We start from the raw sequence: 24,308 nt of genomic DNA, 5'->3' as shown, positions 1-24,308 counted from the left end.
AGTGTATATAGTGTAGTGTATAGTGTAGTATATATAGTAGTGTATAGCAGTGTATAGTATAGTAGTGTATAGTATAGTAGTGTATAGTATAGTAGTGTATAGTATAGTAGTGTATAGTGCAGTGTATAGTGTAGGGAATAGTAGTGTATAGTGCAGTATAAATTGTTGTGTATAGTAGTGTAGAGTGTATCGTAGTGTGTAGTGTATAGTATAGTAGTATATAGTGTAGTATATATAGTAGTGTGTAGTGTATAGTATAGTAGTGTATAGTGTAGTATATATAGTAGTGTATAGTGTAGTATAAATTGTAGTGTATAGTAGTATCACAGTAGAACTCCTCTTAACGGCCACCCCTGTTAACCGCTAATCGCTTAATGACGGGTCTCCATAGAGCCCAATGTGTAGTGTATAGTAGTAAAAAGTAGTGTATAGTAGTGTAGTGTATAGTAGTGTAGTATATAGTAGTGTAGTGTATAGTGTAGTGTATAGTAGTGTAGTGTATAGTAGTGTATAGTGTAGTGTATAGTAGTGTAGTATATAGTAGTGTAGTGTACAGTGTAGTGTATAGTGTAGTGTATAGTAGTGTATAGTGTAGTGTATAGTATAGTGTATAGTGTAGTGTATAGTAGTGTATAGTGTAGTGTATAGTAGTGTAGTATATAGTAGTGTAGTGTACAGTGTAGTGTATAGTGTAGTGTATAGTGTAGTGTATTGTATAGTGTAGTGTATAGTAGTGTAGTGCTTCCATAGAGCCCAATGTGTTAGCTTACCGACCATTCCCCTGTTAACGACGGCCGGTTGTGGTCACACTAAATATCAATTAATGCATTGCTTAACCATGTTTATTTTCAATAGCATGCGTTTATAACGTTGTCAGTATCTTCATCATGTATTCATACTTGGCCGTGAGACAGCTGCTGTCCCTGGTACGGCCCGGGCGTGCGGTAGGCACGTGCGTGGCATCTGTCGGTGGTGGTTGGTGGGAGTGGGGAGTCTATTTTTAAATAATAGGGCCGCGCGTTAATCATGAACCCCATCCTCATCCCCTCCGTGCTGTGTCGCGCTATTGGCGGTCAGCACGCTGGACTTGCAACCCAGTAGGAGTGAGTGGTCAGCTGCAGCGACCGCTCTGGTTGTGGAGTAACTCATGCAGCCAGCTATGGCTCTAGGATTTGGTGTTACATGTTATTTATGTAGTTTATTGTAAAAATTCGGTCACAGTCCCTGTGATCACTGTTACGTTGCAATTATGGCTTTAGTTTTTGGTGATTTGGAAAACGTTTTTTGGTTTGGACATGTTTGTTTTGTTGTAGTACGGAGTTAGACTGACGGCCTTAATCTAAGTTTTTGTGGTTGTTGTTGTTTGACTTGCATCCCACTGGGATTTTTTGCACACAGCGTTGGTGTACGGTGCTTTTTTCAGGAATATTTTTGCTGTTTTTCCATGGATTTTCTGTTTGCACAGTCACATAGTCACTTTAAGATGTTTTTCTTGTTCGTGTTTTTGTTTTTTGTTTGTTTGTTACGATTGCACCCGATTCAAGAGCCGAATGGCTCACAGGGCTATACCAAAATAAATAAAACTGAAAAAAAATAAACTGGTGCAACTTTTCGTAAATCCGCCACTCATCCAACTCCCTCTGTTTCACACTGCCCTCCCCTGTCCCCCACGTCTCTCCACCCAGCATCAGGATAAAAACTAAAACTAGAAAAAAATTCATTCGAAGCTTTCGTGACTGCAGGAATTACTCTTTGGTTATTTCAGTAAAGTCTCGGTAGAAAGAAAATAAAATAAATAATAGAGTACGACGTTTCGATTGCAACACAAGCAACCGTCATCAGGTAGAACTACATTTGAGACAGAAAACACAGATTGTGTCTCTCCCTCTCTCTGCTTGTGTGTCTGTGTGTCTCCGTGTCTGTATTTTGTCTCTCTCTGTGTCTGTGTCTATGTTGTGTGTCTCTCTCTGTGTCTGTGTGTCTATGTTGTGTGTGTCTGTCTGTGTGTCTCCATGTCTGTATTTTTTCTCTCTCTCTGCTTGTGTGTCTGTCTGTGTGTCTCCGTGTCTGTATTTTGTCTCTCTCCGGGTTCTCCGCTTTCATCACATAGCGAATTCGAATGAACGGCATAACCGCTATTGGCCAACACGTGCCGAAATGCTAAAAAGTTACCTGCGCAGTACTCGACTGGGATTTTTCCATGGGACCTCCCTTGCTAGTGTAGTGACATCGTAGGATGTCACTGTGTAATGCCGGCCCTAGAGAGGCTCGGTGAGGGCCGATGGATCGCGCTGGATAGCACCATGCGTGGCGTGCAGTGCCGACCCCTACAGGACAGGGTGTGGGGGTGCCGGCCATGGAAATAGGGTTACTAAAGGCCATGGCACTCTGGTTGACCCTCAGAGGACACGTGACCGGTTAAGTCTACACAGGGGCCCCAAGTGGGGGCTAGGGGTGGACACGTGGTCGGGGTCGAGATCCTGGTCGAGGATTCCGGAAGGTGGGCGTGGCCAAGGGCGGAGCCGGCCACGCCGCAGAGGACGTAAGCCGGGTCCCCCAGATGGACCGGCGCTGTTGTTCATCTTGAAGAAATCTACGTCTACGTCCTAGAAGAGTCTCCAACACGTGGACCTGGAACCCAAGCTGTGGTCCGGTCCGTAGTAGCTAGTTACGTTGTAATTAGTGTAGTTAGCCTGGTGGTCCAACACCATAGGTTGTTGTTCTGTTAAGGGGCAGTTACCCCGTGTGTTGGTGTTAATAAATGTGTTGCCTCCAAGAGTATGTCTGCGACTCAGTTGAACTCACTACACTAGTATCGACATCTATGAATAGGTTTTACCCTTTCAGGCAATAAAACAGTTGTCTTAAGATGTGAAAACGCCAAACAGAATCCCTTTTCAAGGATTCATGTCCGCATTAACCACACATATTTGTGATGAACATGCAAACAAAAAAACACGTGCTCTGGTAGTTGATGATGATGATGATGCATTGTCTTTAAAACTGATCGATCCACACCAGAGACAGCTTTCTTTAGAGCGTCGTCTCAAACGGTGTTAGGCCAGAGGACGCCAGAATAGGCGAACGCGTGTGGACAAATCAGTTACAAAGACAATGCATAATTACACTACCAGAGCAGCAGCAGCAGCAGCAACATCGCCCCCTACTGCAAAACAAAAAAACTTGACAGGACCCTCCTGAAAAGAGTCTTGAAACTCACTGAAGGCTTTTCTGAAATAAACAGGCAGAATAATACGACTACTACGAATATAAAATAACGCTGCACACAGTATGATCTCATGTAACACCGCGTGCGTGTTTTCATGACGCGAAGCGGATATGCAACGCGATGAATGTATTCGGGGAACACGTTTTGTGTCATTTATACAGGGTGCTTCAAAAAAAGTGTTAACACTTACATGGGACTATCGTTTTTTTAATGGCAAACGAACGGATAATAATAATAATACACTGTAACGTGATAACAAATGTGATGTTAATAGCTTCAGCAAGTCACAGAGTCTCCCACGTGTTCGCCATCATTGTCAACACATTGCCTGGAATCTTCTCAGGGGCGGAGCCACGAGGGGGGGGGGGCTGGGTGGGGGGGCTCAGCCCCCCCCCCCCTGAAATTTTGGGAAAGTTGGTAATCGGGATAACCGGATATCGGGCTGCTGCAAAATGCTGCAGGCTGCCACCTTGTGTGCTGCCCTGCAGGCTGCCACCTTGTGCTGCCCTGCAGGCTGCCACCTTGTGGGCTGCCCTGCAGGCTGCCACCTTGTGCTGCCCTGCAGGCTGCCACCTCGTGTGCTGCCCTGCAGGCTGCCACCTTGTGCTGCCACCTCGTGCTGCCCTGCAGGCTGCCACCTTGTGCTGCCCTGCAGGCTGCCACCTTGTGGGCTGCCCTGCAGGCTGCCACCTTGTGCTGCCCTGCAGGCTGCCACCTTGTGCTGCCCTGCAGGCTGCCACCTTGTGGGCTGCCCTGCAGGCTGCCACCTTGTGCTGCCCTGCAGGCTGCCACCTTGTGTGCTGCCCTACAGGCTGCTTGAGCGGCAGCCTTTCGAACTTACCGAACCTATCAGCCACATCAGCGGCTCCGACCTATTAATAAACTCCGCGTTCAAATCCAATAAAATTTGTTTTATACATTTGTGGCGCCCATTGGAAAACATTACACTAGATATCTCAGAATATTGAAGTCAGCCCCCCCCCCCCCCAAGTCAAAATCCTGACTCTGCCCCTGGATCTTCTCCAGGTGGTCTCCAGAGCCCGGGGGGGGGGGGGTGGGGGGGGGCACATTTCTCGCGATTTATTGTTGCAAATTCTCAGAAGTGTTAACATTTCTTTGCGTGAAGCACAACCCTGTATTTGGCCACGATGCAATCGAGCGCACGGAGCTACGGTCGCGCGAGCAGGAGCAAGGGGCGGCTGCGACGGCTGCCTCGGCGTCGCATCGGCGTTGGGATGCTGCTGGATTGCTTCTAGACGCCACCCCCACACGCGCGACCTCAGTCTTTGTTTGGCCTGCGTACCGACTTCACGCATCATCACAGAATCGCCCCCCAGCCCCCCCCCCCCCCATTGTTCCCTGTCATCTATTTCATTCACCTCGTCTCCACCATTACGTTCACACGGTGCACCGTTGTTAATCTATAGATATAAAAGGGAAATTTGTTAATATATGTGCGTGTCTGTTCAAAATGTTTAGCATACTTCCCAACATGTAACACACTTGAAATTTGGCATGTGGGTAGCTTCCAGAATGTACACAATGCAAAAAGTATAAAATAGACTTTTGTAGTTTGTGGGGGGAGGGGAGGCGCAATAATGGATATATTTTGCACGGCAAGTGAGCGGTGCGCTACGAACCTGGCGACCCGAGTTCGACTCCCACTCACGGCCACCAACACCGGTGACGATTATCTGAACCGGTCCTGGGCCTCCCCTAGGTCGACTCAGCCTGAAATGAGTACCTGGTGCGATGTGTAGACATCGCCACTGGGGAGACAAAGGCGGCCGGGCGTGGTGCTGGCCATCCACCCCCTCGTGTGCCGTGCCGGCCTTCATAGATGCTCGCTAACAGCACTTGCCCCAACAGTCTGTTGAGGCTACACGGGGGATCTTTGTCTTTGTATGTGTGTTGCTCTTCTTTCGCACCGTACGTAGCCAACCGTGCCAATGGGAGGTGTGGGCGGGCGGGGAGGGGGGGGGGAAGGACTACAAACTAAACACAACAGGCAGTTCTAAATAAATGTTTCAATCCAAACGATGATTTAAAAGTGCGACAGCTCCGGTGACTTCCTAATATCGGGAAGCGAAGAGAGCGTTCCAGACGGCCGCAAAAAAGCACGTCTGAAAGCGGTGCGCGATGCGGTGACCACCGCCCGACTTTGTTCGAGGGCCGAGCAGCCAAAAGCCGCCGCTGCCGCCGCTACCGCTGCAAGGACACGCGGGGAGTTGGCGCTATGGTGGTTTCACTGCTTCCTTGACGAGCACGACGACTCATCTCATCGTGGCCGAGTCCACACGAACCCAAAGACTCCTTCAGCCATCCCGGAGCAAAACCGAGGACACAACGAGCAGCAAAGCAAAGTCACTGCGATCACCGCCCCCCCCCCCCGCGCCTCTCCCCTCCAACTTACAATAGAACAGATCCTCCGTGGTGTCCCTCCTATTCCTCGACATGACGCGTGGTGGGGCAGGCGCGGCGGCAGGGGTGGTCGTGCGAGACGGTGGAACGACTCGCGCGACAGATCGATGCCTCGCAAGCCTCTCGCGCTCGTCGGCCAAGATGCCGCTCCTTTTCTCGCCGGCTCAACCGCCTGCTCCCTGGCTCGCCTGCTCCCTGGCTCGTCGGGGTCGCTCGCTGCGTTCCCCGTGCTCGCAATAAAAGCAAAAAAGAAAATCAACGCCGCCACGGGCTGCAGAGCTTCCCGAAAGCGGAATCCAATCGAGCTGTCGGTTGCGCCATCTCTCGCTCGCTTTCACTCTACTCCACCACCTCGACTATTTTCACTCCACCACCTCGACTACTTTTACTCCACCACCTCGACTACTTTTACTCCACCACCTCGACTACTTTTACTCCACCACCTCGACTACTTTTACTCCACCACCTCGACTATTTTTACTCCACCACCTCGACTACGACTACTTTTACTCCACCGCCTCGACTATTTTTACTCCACCACCTCGACTACTTTTACTCCACCGCCTCGACTACTTTTACTCCACCGCCTCGACTATTTTTACTCCACCACCTCGATTACTTTTACTCCGCCTCCTCGACTACTTTTACTCCACCACCTCGACTACTTTTACTCCACCACCTCGACTACTTTTACTCCACCACCTCGACTATTTTTACTCCACCACCTCGACTACGACTACTTTTACTCCACCGCCTCGACTATTTTACTCCACCGTCTCGACTACTTTTACTCCACCACCTCGACTACTTTTACTCCACCGCCTCGACTATTTTTACTCCACCACCTCGATTACTTTTACTCCGCCTCCTCGACTACTTTTACTCCACCACCTCGACTACTTTTACTCCACCATCTCGACTACTTTTACTCCACCACCTCGACTATTTTCACTCCACCACCTCGACTACTTTTACTCCACGGCCTCGACTATTTTTACTCCACCGCCTCGACTATTTTTACTCCACCGCCTCGACTACTTTTACTCCGCCTCCTCGACTACTTTTACTCCACCACCTCGACTATTTTTACTCCACCATCTCGACTACTTTTACTCCACCACCTCGACTACTTTTACTCCACCACCGCGACTACTTTTACTCCACCGCCTCGCTCGTGATAGGGGTGCCGCCAAAGGCTCCATGGAGCGCACCGTTGCGACCGCAGCGGCGGCACCACGCGCGCGGAACGAATGCAGGAACGAACGAATGAACGAACGAACGACCCAAACGTCACACTCGCGAAGCGCCGAGACGCAGGCACGTGCGGAAGACAACCTCGTCTCGCCGTCGTCGTTCCGAGGGCGCCGCGTTTGACGTCCCAAACAAAAAAAGTGCGGCGCTTGTGTCAACACCTCCCTCACCCACCCCTTGCTCCCCCCACCAGCCCCGCCACGCAACCTTTCCCGAAGGTCGCAGAGGGCGTGGAGGAGGAGGAGGAAGAAGGGGGTGGTTAAGGTTTAGAGGACGAAGTTGTGGTGGTGGCTGGGGGGGGGGCAGTGTTTCATAGTTTAGTTTCATAGTTTCATTTATTTGGTATAGCCCTGTGAGCCATTCGGCTCTTGAATCGGGTGCAACCGCAACAAACAAAAAAACAAAAACATGAACAAGAAAAACATCTCAAAGTGAAAGTGTGTGAGAGTGAGCGGGGAACGGGGGGGGGGCGGTAGCATCGTGGCGGTGAGCGCTGCGTCGCGCTACGAACCCGGCTGTTACCCGAGTTCGATCCTCCCCCCTCCCCCCCCCCCACCCGGTTCACGGCCACCACCAACACCGACGGCGAGCAGTTCTAAAGAAATTAGTTTTTCAATCGAGACGACGACGATTTTAAAGTTCACAGCTCCGTTGGCTTCCCAGTATCGGAAGGGAAGAGAGCGTTCCAGACGAACGCAGAGGCGCGCGTTCCGAACGCGCCTTCACAGCTGCTACTCGCAAACAGCACTTGCCCCAACCGTCTGTTAAGGCTACACGGGGGATCTTTGCTTTTGTATGTTGCACTTCTTTTGCACCGTACGTAGCCGACCGTGCCAATGGGAGGTGCGGGGCGGGGAGGACAACAATCTAAACACATCAGGCGGCTCTAAAGAAACGAGTGTTTAAATTTAGACGACGATTTAAAAGTTGCGTAGTTCCGGCGACTTGCTAATATCGGCTGGAAGAGAGCGTTCCAGACGGCCGCAGAAGCGCGATGCGGTGACCACCACCGTCTTCGTTCGACGACTGCAGCGACGTTTGAAGAGAAAGGGCTGGGGGCGGGAGGGGCTTGTGACTGCGAGATGCCTGATGGTGGAGAAGTTAGGGTTATGGTGATTGGGGTGGTGGTGATGGTGGGGTGATGGTAGGAGGGGGGGGGGGGTGATGGTAGGAGGGGGGGGAGTGATGGGGGGGGGAGTTAGGGTGATGGTGGTTGAGGTGGTGGTGATGGTGGGGGTGATGGTAGGAGGGGGGGGGGAGTGATGGGGGGGGGAGTTAGGGTGATGGTGGTTGAGGTGGTAGTGATGGGGGGGGGTGATGGTGAGGGGGGGGTGGTCGTGATGGAGGGGTGATGGTGGGGGGGGGGGTGATGGGGGGTGATGGTAGGAGGGGGGGGTGATGGGGGGGGAGTTAGGGTAATGGTGGTTGGGGTGGTGGTGATGGGGGGGTGATGGTGGGGGGAGGGTGGTCGTGATGGAGGGGTGATGATGGGGGGAGGGTAGTGATGGGGGGGGGTAATGGGGGGGTGGTCGTGATGGGGGGGGGTGATGGTGGGGGTGGTGGTGATGGGGGGGGAGTTAGAATGATGGTGGTTGGGGTGGTGGTGATGGGGGGGGGGAGTTAGGGTGATGTTGGTTGGGGGGTGGGGCTGGTGAATATCGATGACAGGAAGGAGGAGAAGGAGTCGGCGGAGATTGGGAGGGGGGTGGGGGGCAGCTGCTCTCACAGCACGTGACCTGTAACCCCCAGACAGCTAAAGGGAGTTGGGGGGGGGGGTCTATTTTGGTGTTCCGCAGAGCGCGCAGATCTCTTTACTCACAACACGAGGAGGCAATTAGCTCTTGGCGAGGACGCTAATCCGAATCGTCGCAGGTTACACCGCGCGACAAGTTGGAACGGCGGTGCCACTGTCGCATTTCACTTTGTTGTTGTTTTGTTTCTTAAAACCCGGCTGGACAGATTAATTAAGTACCATGCCCCCCCCCCCCCCCATATGACAGCTACGGGGTAAAGGCGCAGTCTTGCAATGAATGGCTCCCTCACGCTACTGCTGGCGGAAGGGCCTCCATCCACCTCCACTCGAATGTGTGTCTGCACAGGGACTCCTCTACTTACGAACATTAGACTTACGAACTTTCAGAGATACGAACAAATCTGTCCGTATGTCCAGTTGCCTGTTCGGACCGAGAGTCGTAAGTTCAACTGCCGCACAATAGATGGCAGTGGTGGCACCTACATCTACAGAACGTGAAGAGCCAGTGGCATCTACATCTACAGAACGTGAAGAGCCAGTGGCATCTACATCTGCAGAACGTGAAGAACCAGTGGCATCTACACCTGCAGAACGTGAAGAACCAGTGGCACCTACATCTGCAGAACGTGAAGAACCAGTGGCATCTACATCTGCAGAACGTGAAGAACCAGTGGCACCTACATCTGCAGAACGTGAAGAGCCAGTGGCATCTACATCTGCAGAACATGAAGAACCAGTGGCATCTACATCTGCAGAACGTGAAGAGCCAGTGGCATCTACATCTGCAGAACGTGAAGAGCCAGTGGCATCTACATCTGAAGAACGTGAAGAACCAGTGCCATCTACATCTGCAGAACATGAAGAACGAGTGGCACCTACATCTACAGAACGTGAAGAGCCAGTGGCATTTACATCTGCAGAACGTGAAGAACCAGTGGCATCTACATCTGCAGAACGTGAAGAACCAGTGGCATCTACATCTACAGAACGTGAAGAGCCAGTGGCATCTACATCTGCAGAACGTGAAGAACCAGTGGCATCTACATCTACAGAACGTGAAGAGCCAGTGGCATCTACATCTACAGAACGTGAAGAGCCAGTGGCATCTACATCTGCAGAACGTGAAGAGCCAGTGGCATCTACATCTGAAGAACGTGAAGAACCAGTGCCATCTACATCTGCAGAACATGAAGAACGAGTGGCACCTACATCTACAGAACGTGAAGAGCCAGTGGCATTTACATCTGCAGAACGTGAAGAACCAGTGGCATCTACATCTGCAGAACGTGAAGAACCAGTGGCATCTACATCTACAGAACGTGAAGAGCCAGTGGCATCTACATCTGCAGAACGTGAAGAACCAGTGGCATCTACATCTACAGAACGTGAAGAGCCAGTGGCATCTACATCTACAGAACGTGAAGAGCCAGTGGCATCTACATCTGCAGAACGTGAAGAACCAGTGGCATCTACATCTGCAGAACGTGAAGAGCCAGTGGCATCTACATCTGCAGAACGTGAAGAACCAGTGGCATCTACACCTGCAGAACGTGAAGAACCAGTGGCACCTACATCTGCAGAACGTGAAGAACCAGTGGCACCTACATCTGCAGAACGTGAAGAGCCAGTGGCATCTACATCTGCAGAACATGAAGAACCAGTGGCATCTACATCTGCAGAACGTGAAGAGCCAGTGGCATCTACATCTGCAGAACGTGAAGAGCCAGTGGCATCTACATCTGAAGAACGTGAAGAACCAGTGGCATCTACATCTGCAGAACATGAAGAACCAGTGGCACCTACATCTACAGAACGTGAAGAGCCAGTGGCATCTACATCTGCAGAACGTGAAGAACCAGTGGCATCTACATCTGCAGAACGTGAAGAACCAGTGGCATCTACATCTACAGAACGTGAAGAGCCAGTGGCATCTACATCTGCAGAACGTGAAGAACCAGTGGCATCTACATCTACAGAACGTGAAGAGCCAGTGGCATCTACATCTACAGAACGTGAAGAGCCAGTGGCATCTACATCTGCAGAACGTGAAGAACCAGTGGCATCTACATCTGCAGAACGTGAAGAACCAGTGGCATCTACATCTGCAGAACGTGAAGAACCAGTGGCATCTACATCTGCAGAACGTGAAGAACCAGTGGCATCTACATCTGAAGAACGTGAAGAACCAGTGGCATCTACATCTGCAGAACGTGAAGAACCAGTGGCATCTACATCTGAAGAACGTGAAGAACCAGTGGCATCTACATCTGAAGAACGTGAAGAACCAGTGGCATCTACATCTGAAGAACGTGAAGAACCAGTGGCATCTACATCTACAGAACGTGAAGAGCCAGTGGCATCTACATCTGCAGAACGTGAAGAACCAGTGGCATCTACATCTACAGAACGTGAAGAACCAGTGGCATCTACATCTGCAAACGTAAATCGGAGGACCCGGAGAAAAATCCATGGGATCGCGGTGAGAAAAACACGCAAACTCCAAAAATACAGCAGCAGGCGTCAGGGTCTGGATCGAACCCACGACCTCCTGTACACCAGGCGAGGTAGTTAACATCTCCTAGCCATCGTGATGACGATGAGAGAGAGAAACGCAAACTCCAAATATACAGCAGCAATCGTCAGGGTCAGGATCGAACCCACGAATCGTGGTGGCGTCACCGCCGCATGTTCGAATGGGGGGGGGGGGTGGGAGCGTGGGGGTGGGAGCGTGGGGGGTGGGAGCGTGGGGGTGGGAGCGTGGGGGGTGGGAGCGTGGGGGTGGGAGCGTGGGGGGTGGGAGCGTGGGGGGTGGGAGCGTGGGGGGTGGGAGCGTGGGGGGGTGGGAGCGTGGGGGGGTGGGAGCGTGGGGGGTGGGAGCGTGGGGGTGGGAGCGTGGGGGGTGGGAGCGTGGGGGTGGGAGCGTGGGGGGTGGGAGCGTGGGGGTGGGAGCGTGGGGGGTGGGAGCGTGGGGGGTGGGAGCGTGGGGGTGGGAGCGTGGGGGGTGGGAGCGTTGGGGGTGGGAGCGTGGGGGTGGGAGCGTGGGGGGTGGGAGCGTTGGGGGTGGGAGCGTGGGGGTGGGAGCGTGGGGGGTGGGAGCGTGGGGGGGTGGGAGCGTGGGGGGGTGGGAGCGTGGGGGGGTGGGAGCGTGGGGGGTGGGAGCGTTGGGGGTGGGAGCGTGGGGGGGGGTGGGATCGTGCGGGTGGGAGCCTTGGGGGTGGGAGCGTGGGGGGTGGGAGCGTGGGGGGTGGGAGCAGCTGCTGAATCGAAGTGGCAACTTCTGGCCGAGAGTCTCTGCGGCTCACTCCAGGGGGAGCCCACAGCGACACCGTCAGGCCGTCTTACCGAGGACCCCGCTGTGCCGTTACGCTCCGCCAACTCGTCCAGGACGCGGACTCGGCAACTCGGCGTCGCGTCTCCGCGTGTAACGAAAGGCGCGTCTTAAATCCGTCTCCCCAGCCCGCTGCGAGCGCGCAAGTCGCACGTGTTTCTCACGGGACCCCGCGTGTGTGTGTGTCAGTCCCCTCGAAGGAGCGGGTTGTCTTCCGTGCCACCCCCCCCCCCCAAAACAAAAGAAGAGCCCGGAGCAGCCAAGACGGGCAAGGATCGAGAGGCTCTCCCTCGCGATTACCGTTGGAGTTTTTTTTATTATTTAAATGAAGAAACATAATTAAACGACTGTTACAGTGCACCCGTGGTTTATAACACGCGTCCAGAGCATTCAGACAGCTGTTTTGTCGAATTGAAGGGATATATATACACATACGCGCCCACACACAGACAAAGATCCCCCGTATAGCCTTAACAGACTGTAGGTGCAAGTGCTGTTAGCGAGCACCTATAAAGCCCTGAACGGTACACGAGGGGGGGGGGGGGGGGTGGCCAGTATCACGCCCGACCGCCTTTGTCTCCCCAGTGGCGATGTTTACACACCGCACCAGGTACTCATTTGAGGCTGAGTCGACCTAGGGGAGACCCAGGACCGGTTCAAATAATCGTCACTGGTGTTGGCCGTGAGCAGGAATCGAACCCGGGTTGCCGGGTTCGTAGCGCTGCGCGCTAACCGCTACACTACCGCTCCCCACGCACAACAACAACAACAACCGCAATTCGCCACTAAGTGGCGGTGACGTCACCACGACGCTTGTGCCAGGCCATGTGCACCTTGAGGCCACGTGAAGTGTCGAACGCCTGCGGGCAGGAGGTCGCGGGGCAGACCCAAGTGTCACGGGTCGACTGACTGAGATGACTGAGATGACTGGCTGATGCACCACCTGTGCCCCCTACTGTGCCAACCTGCTGTGCTTTAGCCACCCGGCGCTCCGCTCGTTGTTGTGAGCGTCGCTCCTCCGCCCTCCGTTGCTGTTGGAGGGCGACTGCCTCCAACTGCCCAGTGGCGTCCTTCACGAGCCTCCTCCACAGAGGCCGATCTTGACACCGCTGGTACCAGTCATCGGCAAGTCCACTCAGCTCCACGTCCTCCTGTACCACATCACTCCATCTCTTCTCTAGCCCGTGCCGCGCCCATTTGGCCCCCTCGATCTGGCCGAACAAAAGCTGTTTCGGCATGCGGTGGCTGGGCATGCGGGCTACACGACCCAGCCAACGCAGCCTTGCCTGCCGGAGGAGCTCACCGATGGGACCTTGCCCAGATCTTTCAAGGATTTGCGGGCTCCTCACACAATCCAGCCTGGTTAAACCCAGGATGGATCGTAGGCAGACTAGCCTAAATGTTTCTAACTGGTGAAGATGTTCCATTAGGGGGGTCCACGTTTCGCAAGCGTAGAGAAGGGAGGGAATGACCGTGGCTGAGAAGACCTGAAGCTTAGTGAGGAGCGACAGACCAGGTAGCTTCCAGACAGTGTTACGCAACCGATGAAAAGATATTGCCGCTCGACTGATTCGGAGTGAGACCTCTGCTGTTAAACTGGAGCCGGTCATAAGCACACTGCCCAGGTATGGGAAACTCTCCACTCTCTCCACAACTGCCCCATCACCGATTGAGAGTTGTGGGGGTGGAGTGTCCGATGGTACAAAATACCCAGGCAGGTGTTTAGTTTTGGTGGGGCTGATGGTAAGGCTCCATCCCTTAGTGGCACGCTCCAGTCTCAGCAGCAGCGTCTCCAACTCCTCCTCTGAATGAGCAGCTATTACCAAATCATCGGCATACATAACGTGGTTGAGCAATAGGGAGCCATCCCTTGACCGCACCCGGGCATCGATCAGCCTACCATTATATCTGTACCATATGGAGATTCCCCCGGTACAGCTATTAAAGGCTTCACGAACTACGTGGTCAAAATAGATGGTAAATAATGTGGGAGCCAGAGGACATCCCTGTCGCACCCCAAGGTGTACAGGGAATGGCTCTGACTCCCGGCCACGTAGTTTTACCCGGGCCCGCTCACCATCATGAAAGTCCTTAATGATCATGAGCAGAGGGTCAGGTACTCCAAAAGCACGAAGAACAACCCAGAGCCCAGGCCTACTGATGGTATCATAGGCCGTGACCAGGTCAATAAAGCAGAGATGTAGGTGTTGCTGGAATTCCCTACACCTCTGCTGTAGCAGACGGATAGAAAATATGGCATCTGTGCAGGACCGCCCTTTCCTGAAACCGCATTGGGGCTCCGCAAGCCTCTCCTCAGCGTGCCTGGCAAGGCGAGGTTGAATAATCCTTGCCAGGACCTTTCCCGGCACACTGAGGAGTGAGATGCCCCTGTAGTTGTTACAGTCTGTGCGGTCCCCCTTCTTAAAGAGGGGGACCACCAGGGCATCCTTCCAATCCTGCGGAACCCGTCCAGTGGTCCAGACTGTTGTTATGATGTCATATAGGGCAGTCTGTGCACAAACGCCACCCTCCCTCAGCATTTCGCTTGGGAGATCATCTCTGCCCGCTGCCTTTCCTGGTCTCAGACTCCGGATCGACTTCAGTACTTCCTCAACAGATGGCACTTCAGCCAGCCACTCACAGGGGGTGACTTCTTCCAATATTTGAAGCACCGCAGCCTCAGCAGGGTAATCCTCACTTTGTGCCACGATGTTTTCCTGGCTGAGGGATTTTCCCTCCCCCAGAACCTCACAGAAATGCTCAGCAAATCTGCAAACCTGTTCCTGGGGGTCGGAGATTGGATCACCGTTTTTTCCCCTAATGATGGTAATAGGTATGGTGCTGCAGGTTACTTTTTTGATGGCGTCAAATAGAGTTTTGTGATCGCGGGCCACTGAGGCAGACTCCATCTCCTCAGCAACCCGCGACCACCACCCATCCTTGCAGCGCCTCATGGCTCTCCGAACCTCCGAGCGAAGGCTGCGGTAACCCTCCTCATTCTCTGACGTGGGATTCTGTAGCCGATGACAGTGGGCCTGTCGCTTTTTCTCAACCATCCTGAACACCTCCTCTGTCAGCCAGGGTCTCTGGGGAGGTCTGGACCGCGTACCCAAAGCAGCCAATGCAGCTGCATGAATGACAGTCCTAAACCTCGCCCATTTACCCTCGACATCCGGAGGAGTGGGGGACGATGCCAACCCCAGCCGCAGGTGATGATGAAATTCTCGCTTGCAACTTTCATCAGATAACTGAGACCAGGCCACTTTAGGTTGGAATGGGGTCCTGTGTGTACACCCACCACCGGAGCGGAAGAATGGCAGGCACATCTTACAGATGACAAGTCGATGGTCAGAGGGCAGATCAGCTCCACGGTAGGTCCTGGTATCAAGGACATGGGCTCGCATCCGCTGGTCCGTCACTATGTAGTCCAGCAGATGTTCTTGCTTGAACCCGGCATGCATCCATGATGTTGTGTGGATGCGCCGATGCCGGAACAGCGTGTTGGTATTTACAAGCCCATGGGCTACACAAAAATCTAGCAGCCTCCTACCGTTGTTAATGAGCTGATCTGGCCCATTCCCTATAATCACTCCAGACCAGGTGCCAGCATCATGATCAACTCTGGCATTGAAGTCACCCAACATGATGACTCTATCCCGAGGGGCCACTTTAGCCAGCACCTGTGACAGGAGGTCATAGAAGGCATCTGACTCATCGACTTTGCCGGCATCCCTCCACGGATGTTCGTCTTCTGTGGGGGCATAAGTAACCACGACCACCACTCCTCGCCTCCGATTGATGGGAAGGCGAGTCCAAAGTAGCCTGGGGCTTACAGCTTCCCACACCTCACCGCCATGCTTCCACGCCCCCTTCATTCTTTTGTTCAAAAGAAGGGCCACACCCTGTTGTTTTGCAGTCTGCTGCCCCGAGTAGAGGACTGTCCACCCCTCATGGTGGTAGGAGCCAGAACCGGTCCACCGGACCTCCTAAATGCAACAGAGATCCAGGCGGTACCGGTCCAGCTCCCGACAGATACACACACAGACACACACACACAGACACACAGACAGACACAGACACACACACAGACACACACACAGACACACACACACACGCGCAAGTGCGTGTTTTGAACAGATGCGGCATGCTAGGGAAATCTGAGCAAAACGTTCAAAAAGTAAAAATAAAAAAGCAATAGTGTGCGCACAACGAACACGTTTGTTGTACCCCTCGGTAGATTTGCAAAGTCATTATAAAGCGAACGATGTCCCGCGGCCTTTACAGCAATGAAACGGTGGTCATCGAACCACAGCACGGCTCTGTGTGTGTGTGTGTCTGTGTGTGTCTGCGGGCCCATGTCCTTGACACCAGGACCTACCGTGGAGCTGATCTGCCCACTGACCATCGACTTGTCATCTGTAAGATGCGCCTGCCATTCTTCCACTCCGGTGGTGGGTGTACATCCAGGACCCCATTCAAACCCAAAGTGGCCTGGTCTAAGCTAGCTGATGAAAGTTGCAAGCGAGAATTTCATCATCGCTTGCGGCGTCCCCCACTCCTGATGTCGAGGGGAAATGGGCGAGGTTTAGGACTGTGGCTCATGCAGCTGCAATGGCTGCTTGGCGTACACGGTCTAGACCTCCCCAGAGACCATGGCTGACAGAGGAGATGTTCAAGCTGGATGAGAAAAAGCGACAGGCCCACTGTCATGGCTACAGCATCCCACGTCGGAGAATGAGGAGGAGCTGCAAGGATGGGTGGTGGTCGCGCGTTGCTGATGAGATGGAGTCTGCCTCAATGGCCCGCGATCACATTTCGCTCTTTAATTCCATCAAAAAAGTAACCTGCAGCGCCACACCTATTACCATCATTAGGGGAAGGAACGGCGATCCAATCTCCGACCCCCAGGAACAGGTTTGCAGATTTGCTGTGCATTTCTGTGAGGTCCTGTGGGAGGGGAAATCCCTCAGCCTGGAAAACAACTTGGGACAAAGTGGGGATGACCCTGCTGAGGCTGCGGTGCCTCAAATATTGGAAGAAGTCACCCCCTGTGAGTGGCTGGCTGAGGTGCCATCTGTTGAGGAAGTACTGAAGGCGATCCAGAGTCTGAGACCAGGAAAGGCACCGGGCAGAGATGATCTCCCAAGCAAAATGCTGAAGGAGGGTGGCGTTTATGCACAGACTACCCTACATGACATCATAACAATAGTCTGGACCACTGGACGGGTTCTGCAGGATTGGAAGGATGCCCTGGTGACCCCACTCTTTAAGAAGGGGGACCGCACAAACTGTAACAACTACAGGGGCATCTCACTCCTCAGTGTGCCGGGAAAGGTCCTGGCAAGGATTATTAAACATCGCCTTGCTAGGCACGCGGAGGAGAGGCTTGCAGAGCCCCAATGCGGTTTCATGAAAGAGTGGTCCTGCACAGATGCCATATTTTCTATCCGTCTGCTACAGCAGAGGTGTAGGGAATTCCAACAAGACCTACATCTCTGCTTTATTGACCTGGTCAAGGCCTATGATACCATCAGTAGGCCTGGGCTCTAGGTTGTTCTTCGTGCTTTCGGAGTCCCTGACCCTCTGCTCACGATCATTAAGGACCTTCTTGATGGTGAGCGGGCCCAGGTAAAACTACGTGGCCGGGAATCGGAGCCACTCCCTGTACACCTTGGGGTGTGACAGGGATGTCCTCTGGCTCCCACATGATTTAACATCTATTTCGACCACGTCGTTCGTGAGGCCTTCAATAGCTGTACCGGAGGAATTTCCATCTAGTACAGATACAATGGGAGGCTGATCGATGCCCGGGTGCAGTCAAGGGATGCCTCCCGATTGGTAATTGTTGCTCACTCAGAGGAGCTTGCCGCCTTACCATCAGCCCCACCAAAACTAAGCACTTGCCTTGGTATTTTGTACCATCGGACACTTCACCCCCACAACTCCCAATTGGTGATAGGGCAGTTGTGAAGAGAGTGCAGAGTTTCCCATACCTGCGCAGTGTGCTCATGACTGGCTCCGATTTAAAAGCAGAGATCTCACTCCGAATCAGTCGAGTGACAATATCATTTCATCGGTTGCATAATGTTGTGTGGAAGCTACCTGGTCTGTCGCTCCGAACGAAGCTTCAGGTCTTCTCGGCCACAGTCATTCCCTCCCTTCTCTATGCTTGCGAAACGTGGACCCCCCTAATGGAACACCTTCGCCGGTTAGAAACATTTAGGCTGGCCTGTCTACGATCCATCCTGAGTTTAACCATACTGGATTGTGTGAGGAGCTTGACAAATCCTTGAAAGATCTGGACAAAGTCCCATCGGTGAGCTCCTCCGGCAGACAAGGCTGCGTTGGCTGGGCCATACAGTATAGCCCGCATGCCCAGCCACCGCATGCCTAAACAGCTTTTGTTTGGCCGGATCGAGGGGGCTAAACGGGCGTGGCACGAACTAGAGAAGAGATGGAGTGACGAAGTACAGGAGGATGTGGAGCTGAGTGGACTTGTCCATGACTGGTACCAGCGGTGTCAAGATCGGCCTCTGTGGAGTAGGATCGTGAAGGACGCTACTGGGCAGTTGGAGGCAGTCGCCAAACAACAACAACGGAGGGCGGAGGAGCGACGCTCACAACAACGAGCGGAGCGCCGGGTGGCTAAAGTACAGCAAGTTGGCACAGTAGGGGGCACAGGTGGTGCATCAGCCAGTCGTCTCAGTCCGTCGACTCGTGGCATCTGCGTCTGCCCCGTGACCTCCTGCCAGCGGGCGTTCGACACTCCACGTGGCCTAAAGTGCACCTAGCCTGGCACAAGTGTCGTGGTGACATCACCACCACTTAGTGGCGAATGGCGGTTGTTGTTGTGTGAGTGTCTGTGTGTATGTCTGTGTGGGGAGCGGTAGTGTAGCGGTTAGCGCGCTGCGCTATGAACCCGGCGACACGGGTTCGATTCCCGCTCACGGCCAACACCAGTGACGATTAGGTCGACTCAGCCTCAAACGAGTACCTGGTGCGATGTGTAAACATTGCCACTAGGGAGACAAAGGCGGTCGGGCGTGTTGCTGGCCACCCACCCCCTCGTGTACCGTTACCAGCCTTCATAGGTGCTCGCTAACAGCACTTGCCCCAACAGTCTGTTAAGGCTATACGGGGGATCTTTGTCTGTGCGTGTCTCTGTGTGTCTCTGTGCGTGTCTCTGTGTGTGTCTGTGCGTGTCTCTGTGTGTGTCTGTGCGTGTCTCTGTGTGTGTCTGTGCGTGTCTCTGTGTGTGTCTGTGCGTGTCTCTGTGTGTGTCTGTGCGTGTCTCTGTGCGTGTCTCTGTGTGTCTCTGTGTGTGTCTGTGCGTGTCTCTGTGTCTCTGCGTGTCTCTGTGCGTGTCTCTGCGTGTCTCTGTGTGTGTCTGTGCGTGTCTCTGTGTGTCTCTGTGTGTCTGTGTGTGTCTGTGCGTGTCTCTGTGTGTCTCTGTGTGTCTGTGCGTGTGTGCTCTCTCGCTTGCTCGCCGCAACTCGTTCTGAAGGAAGTTTCGCCCGGGGAGGGCCCTGCCAGGAGGGCCGTGCCACCAGCCCCGTGCCACCAGCCCCGTGCCACCAGGCCCGTGCCGGGAGTGCCGTGCCGTGGTTTTAACTCAACTTTTAGTTTCGTGAAATCTCAGGCAAGCCACCTATGCACCCCCCCTATACATTGCCATGCAACCCCCCACCCCCTTGCCTCCCTCTCCACACCAAGTGTGGGTCACGACCCGCAGTTTGGGTTTCCGGAGTCAACGAAGGAACAAGTCTGGGAACCCGGACCGACGGTGGGAAGTGGATTTCGGGCAACCGCGCAGCGATGCCGCAGCAGTCGGCGCGAGGGGGTGGGTGGGGGATGGGGGGTGGGTGGGTGGAGGGGGGGGGCAGATTCCCCCCCCCCCGCCCGCCACCGCTACCAAAAAAATTGTAACCCAATTTTTTTTGTTCCAACAGTGACCGCACCACGTGCGTATCGGGTGCACGTCGAGCGAACCCGATAGCCGTGCACACTCCGGTGGGAGTTCAACATCGCGTGGTGGGGGCGCGAGGACTTTTGTTGTTGTTTGTTTACATTTTTATCCCCACGATATTCCATTTCACCCCCTTGACATTCTAAACTCTCTCTCTCTCTGTCCCCGATTTGCATGGTTATTGGGTTTGCTTCGGGTGTACCTGTCCACGGAAACGTTTGGTAATCTTAATTGTTTTCTGCTTGTTAAATATGAACACGCGTTGAAGACGTTGATTCCCAACAGGGATGCGGCCGTGGTAGACAGAATTTGTTTCTGTCTCGGATGCTACCCTCACTGCCCGATGCTCCTCTGTCCAACCCCCACCACCACTCTCACCCCACCCCCCCCCCCATTAATGTCCTCTCGTCTCCTCCATCATCGCACAACGCTGGGCTTTCAATTCTTCTCCTCCTACAACGTCTTCATTCATCAACGACCGACCGAGAGAAAGAGAGACAGAGAAGACACGGGAGGGAGAGAGATAAACTTTTGACTTTTAAACAACTTTTATTGCCGCCAGCAGCAACAGCACTAGAGGCGATTCCGATATGAAATACACAGTCACCAGCAAACTAATAAAATAAACGCTTTAACACCACGTGCTGTGGCGCTAAATGCAGCGCGCACAACACGAAATAAAAGTCACGTGGTGGTGGTGGTGGTCATCGCGCACGCCACAGTGACGAGCGAGCGCTTCAGAAGGTGAACACGTGGGGTGCCGTCCACGCTGGTACAGAGAGGGGCTTGTCCGGCTCCCCAGCGTTCGAAGAAGACGCGCTGCACATCACCGACACGTGTGTGTCACGTGGCGTGCTCCAGCCGGAGCCGCGCCTTAAGCATGCCCCTGAACACCGGAAGCACCACAGAGCAGCCGTCAGTGTCACCTTGCAACGTCTTATTCCTCGATCTGTACGCCGCCAACTTCGCCTGAGCACAGGCGAAGTTGTCGAGGTAGCCAGGTATGGCACCCCATATACGAAGCTGCTGTTGTAGAAGGGCACCCCCAGTTTCCTGAAGATGTCCCCCAAAAGGCGGAACGTTGGTTTGAGCCGCTGGCAGCGTAAGTACCGGTGGGGCAGATCCTCCCTGGCACCGCAGGAAATGCACCAAGTCTGTTACCCCTGGCGAGATTCGGCTGAGCCGCACGGCCGATGGCAACGTGCAGTGTGCCAACCTCCACCGGAGGTCACCGCAGCGTTTGGCTACGGGAGAGACTTGTACATTTGTTTCCACTGAGGGGCGGCCGCAATGAGGGGAGAGAAATGGTCTCTGCATTTTGTGTCCGGTAGGTCGGCCAGGTCCCGGGATGCAGCGCCTTGACGCAGCACGTGCAGAGCGCGCTGTGTTTGGGGCACTCTTCAGGGGCACGTTCCTGCAGCCTCGGAGCTTCAGTAGCTTGCCGGAGTCGCTGTGGCCGGGGGGCTGCGTGCAGGAGAAGCACAACTCCGGGAAGGAGGAGGAGGGGGGGGGGGCGCCACCATCTCCCGGCGCCTCCAGCTTCAGGCGCAGCTCCTTCATGGCACGGAGTGACGTCCCGCAGCAGCTTCTCCCCCAGCGAGCATGGAGCGGAGCCCTGCGGTGTTGGCGATCTCAGCTGCGGTCTTCCACTTGGGCTGGCGGGGGCCTGCACGAGGTGGAAGACCGTCCGCAGCCCTGCTGATGTGAGGCGTTGAGCCAGGGTCCTCTCTCCTCTGATCCCCTGGAAGAGGCCGTTACAGAACAAGGGGCTCGTTGAGGAACTGCGCGAGGTCGTAGGGCGCATGCTTTCTGCTCCACTCGAAGCTCCGCCACGCGTCCAAGAGGCTCCGGTGATAACCCGGCAGCCTCGTGTAGTCGACCAGGCTCAGGTCCATCAGGAAGAGCTCCTTTCCGTACCCCAGGCACCCCCCTGCATTCCTCAGCAGGGCGAGGGCCGGCGACTTCCAGGGTAGCTCCTCCCGGTCGTACAGCAGCCGCCTGACTGCCACGAGCCTGAAACTCACGACCCTGGCGGCGACGTCCACCAGACCCTGGCCGCCCTCGCCCACCGGCAGGCAGAGAACGCCCGGCCTGAGCCGGTGCTTCCCGTGCCATACGAAGTGCGCGAGTGAGCGGTTGACTCTGGTGAGTAGCTCAAGCAGGAGGCTGGAGGGCCTTGGTCTACGGGGGAGAGAGAGGGGAGCCACTCTGCTTCTTATCTCTCCTTCTGCTGGTGCCGCCCATTGTAGAGCGCCCAACGGCCGTCGACGCCATTCAAGGAAGAGGAGGCGGAAGAGGAAGGGGAAGAAGAGGAGGAAGTGGAAGAATTGGACGAGGAAGACGAGGGGGAGGAAGATGAAGAGGAGCAGAGAAGGAGAAGTGGGAGAGGAAGTAGAGGCGGAAGTGGAAGTTATAGGGAAAGAAAGAAGTGGATGAAGACGGTGAAGAGGAAAAGGAAGAGGTTCTGGAAGAGGAAAAACAGGAAGTGCAAGAAGGGGAAGAGGAGGAAGAGGATGAATATGAAAAGAGAAGAGGAAGATGAATAGGAAGAGGAGGAAGAAGTGTAAGAGGTAGAAGTGGAAGAATAGGAAGAGGAAGAAGTGGAGGAAGAGACTGAAGAGGAGCTGGGAGAAGAAGAACTGGAAGAGGAATAAGTGGAAGAGGAAGCAGAGGCAAAGAAAAAGAGGAACAGAAGGAACAGAAGGAAGAAGAAGAAGCAGAAGAAGAAGAAGAAGCAGAAGAAGAAGAAGAAGACGATGAAGGGAAGGAAGAGGCGGAAGAAGAAGAAGACCTCGCCCGTCGTTCTTCTTTTGGTCTTTCGGCAAAGGCACGGAGATAGGTGCCAAGAAAATAACGCACAAAAAAACGACGACGTTTCGATCGCGGCACAAGCGTTCGTCATCAGGAAGATGAAGAATGAGAATTGCTGCAGTCACGGAAGAATTGAGTCAAGATTCGTTCGCTCGTCATTCCCACGGCGCATTGTGGGGGGGGGGCATCTCACCCCCCCCTTTGTCCCGCCGCGCTAATCGCATTCATTATTTATTTATTTGAGACGCGCCGAGAGAGAGAGAGCCTTTTGTGAGCCGTGGCAAGCGGGCACTCTCAAAACTATCACTGCAACCACACGAGGATGGTGGTGGTGGTGGTAGTGGTGGTGGTGGTGGTAGTGGCCGTGGTGGCGGTGGTTGTGGTGGTGGTGGTGGGGGTAGTGGGGATGGTGGAGGGAGGTGGTGGGGACGGTGGAGGGAGGTGGTGGTGGTGGGGGTAGTGGTGGTGGTGATGGTGGTGGTGGGGATGGTGGAGGCGGTGGTAGTGGCCGTGGTGGAGGCGGTGGTGGCGATAGGGGTGGTGGTGGTGGAGGCGGTGGTGGCGATGGGTGCGATGGGGGCGGTGGTGGCGATGGTGGTGGTGGGGGTGGTGGCGGAAGTGGCCGTGGTGGCGGTGGTGGTGGTTGTGGTGGTGGGGGTTGTGGAGGCGATGGTGGCGGTGGGAGTGGTGGAGATGGTGGAGGGAGGTGGTGGGGACGATGGAGGGAGGTGGTGGTGGTGTGGGTAGTGGTGGTGGTGGTGGGGATGGTGGAGGCGGCGGTAGTGGCCGTGGTGGAGGCGGTGGTGGCGATGGTGGTGGGGGTGGTGGAGGCGGTGGTGGCGATGGGGGCGATGGGGGCGGTGGTGGCGATGGTGGTGGTGGAGGCGGCGGTAGTGACCGTGGTGGAGGCGGTGTTGGCGATGGTGGTGGTGGTGGTGGAGGCGGCGGTAGTGACCGTGGTGGAGGCGGTGGAGGCGGTGGTGGTGGTGGTGGAGGCGGTGGTGGCGATGGTGGTGGTGGGGGTGGTGGCGGCAGCGTTCGCCACCCACGAGGAGGGGCGAGCCATGCGAGTGAGCGTGGAGCTGCCCACGAGAGGAGCCCCCCCCCCCCCCCCCCGGGTCAAGGCTGCCGACAGAGAAGCATTCAAAAAAGTGGCTCTCGCACAAAAGCGTGGCGAGTGTAAAAGAGTGAATAAGCCCCGGATACACGTTTCGTACACATCCAGTGCATGTGTGTGTCGTGTGTGTGTGTGTCGTGTGTGTGTGTGTCGTGTGTGTGTGTCGTGTGTGTGTGTCGTGTGTGTGTGTGTCGTGTGTGTGTGTCGTGTGTGTGTGTCGTGTGTGTGTGTGTCGTGTGTGTGTGTCGTGTGTGTGTGTCGTGTGTGTGTGTGTCGTGTGTGTGTGTGTCGTGTGTGTGTGTGTGTCGTGTGTGTGTGTCGTGTGTGTGTGTGTGTCGTGTGTGTGTGTGTGTCGTGTGTGTGTGTCGTGTGCCGTGGTAGTGCAGCGTGGTGCTGGCCAGCCCCCCACCCATCCACCCCCTCGTGTGCCGT

At 54.6% G+C, this 24,308-nt stretch overlaps 1 protein-coding gene across 6 annotated transcripts in view; it reads right to left on the bottom strand.

The window, feature by feature from the left end:
• LOC116956329 (disks large homolog 2-like) overlaps nucleotides 1-24,308 on the bottom strand; it is a 539,014-nt gene that overhangs the window by 497,573 nt on the left and 17,133 nt on the right. The window contains exon 1 of one of the 6 annotated variants that reach the window (XM_032977876.2): nucleotides 5,643-5,736. The exons of the other annotated variants lie outside the window; for them this stretch is intronic. Coding sequence (XP_032833767.1) covers nucleotides 5,643-5,685 — 43 coding nt within the window. The 5' untranslated portion in view covers nucleotides 5,686-5,736. Of the gene's footprint in view, nucleotides 1-5,642; nucleotides 5,737-24,308 lie in introns of those variants that run through there. 6 annotated transcript variants of the gene reach the window in all.

Source organism: Petromyzon marinus, chromosome 64 (assembly GCF_048934315.1).
Source record: "Petromyzon marinus isolate PM22_M1 ecotype Great Lakes invasive population chromosome 64, UKy_Petmar_22M1.pri1.0, whole genome shotgun sequence".
NCBI lineage: Eukaryota > Metazoa > Chordata > Hyperoartia > Petromyzontiformes > Petromyzontidae > Petromyzon > Petromyzon marinus.
Note: the sequence above shows the minus strand (reverse complement) of the source record. Positions and strands in the feature narration are given on the sequence as shown.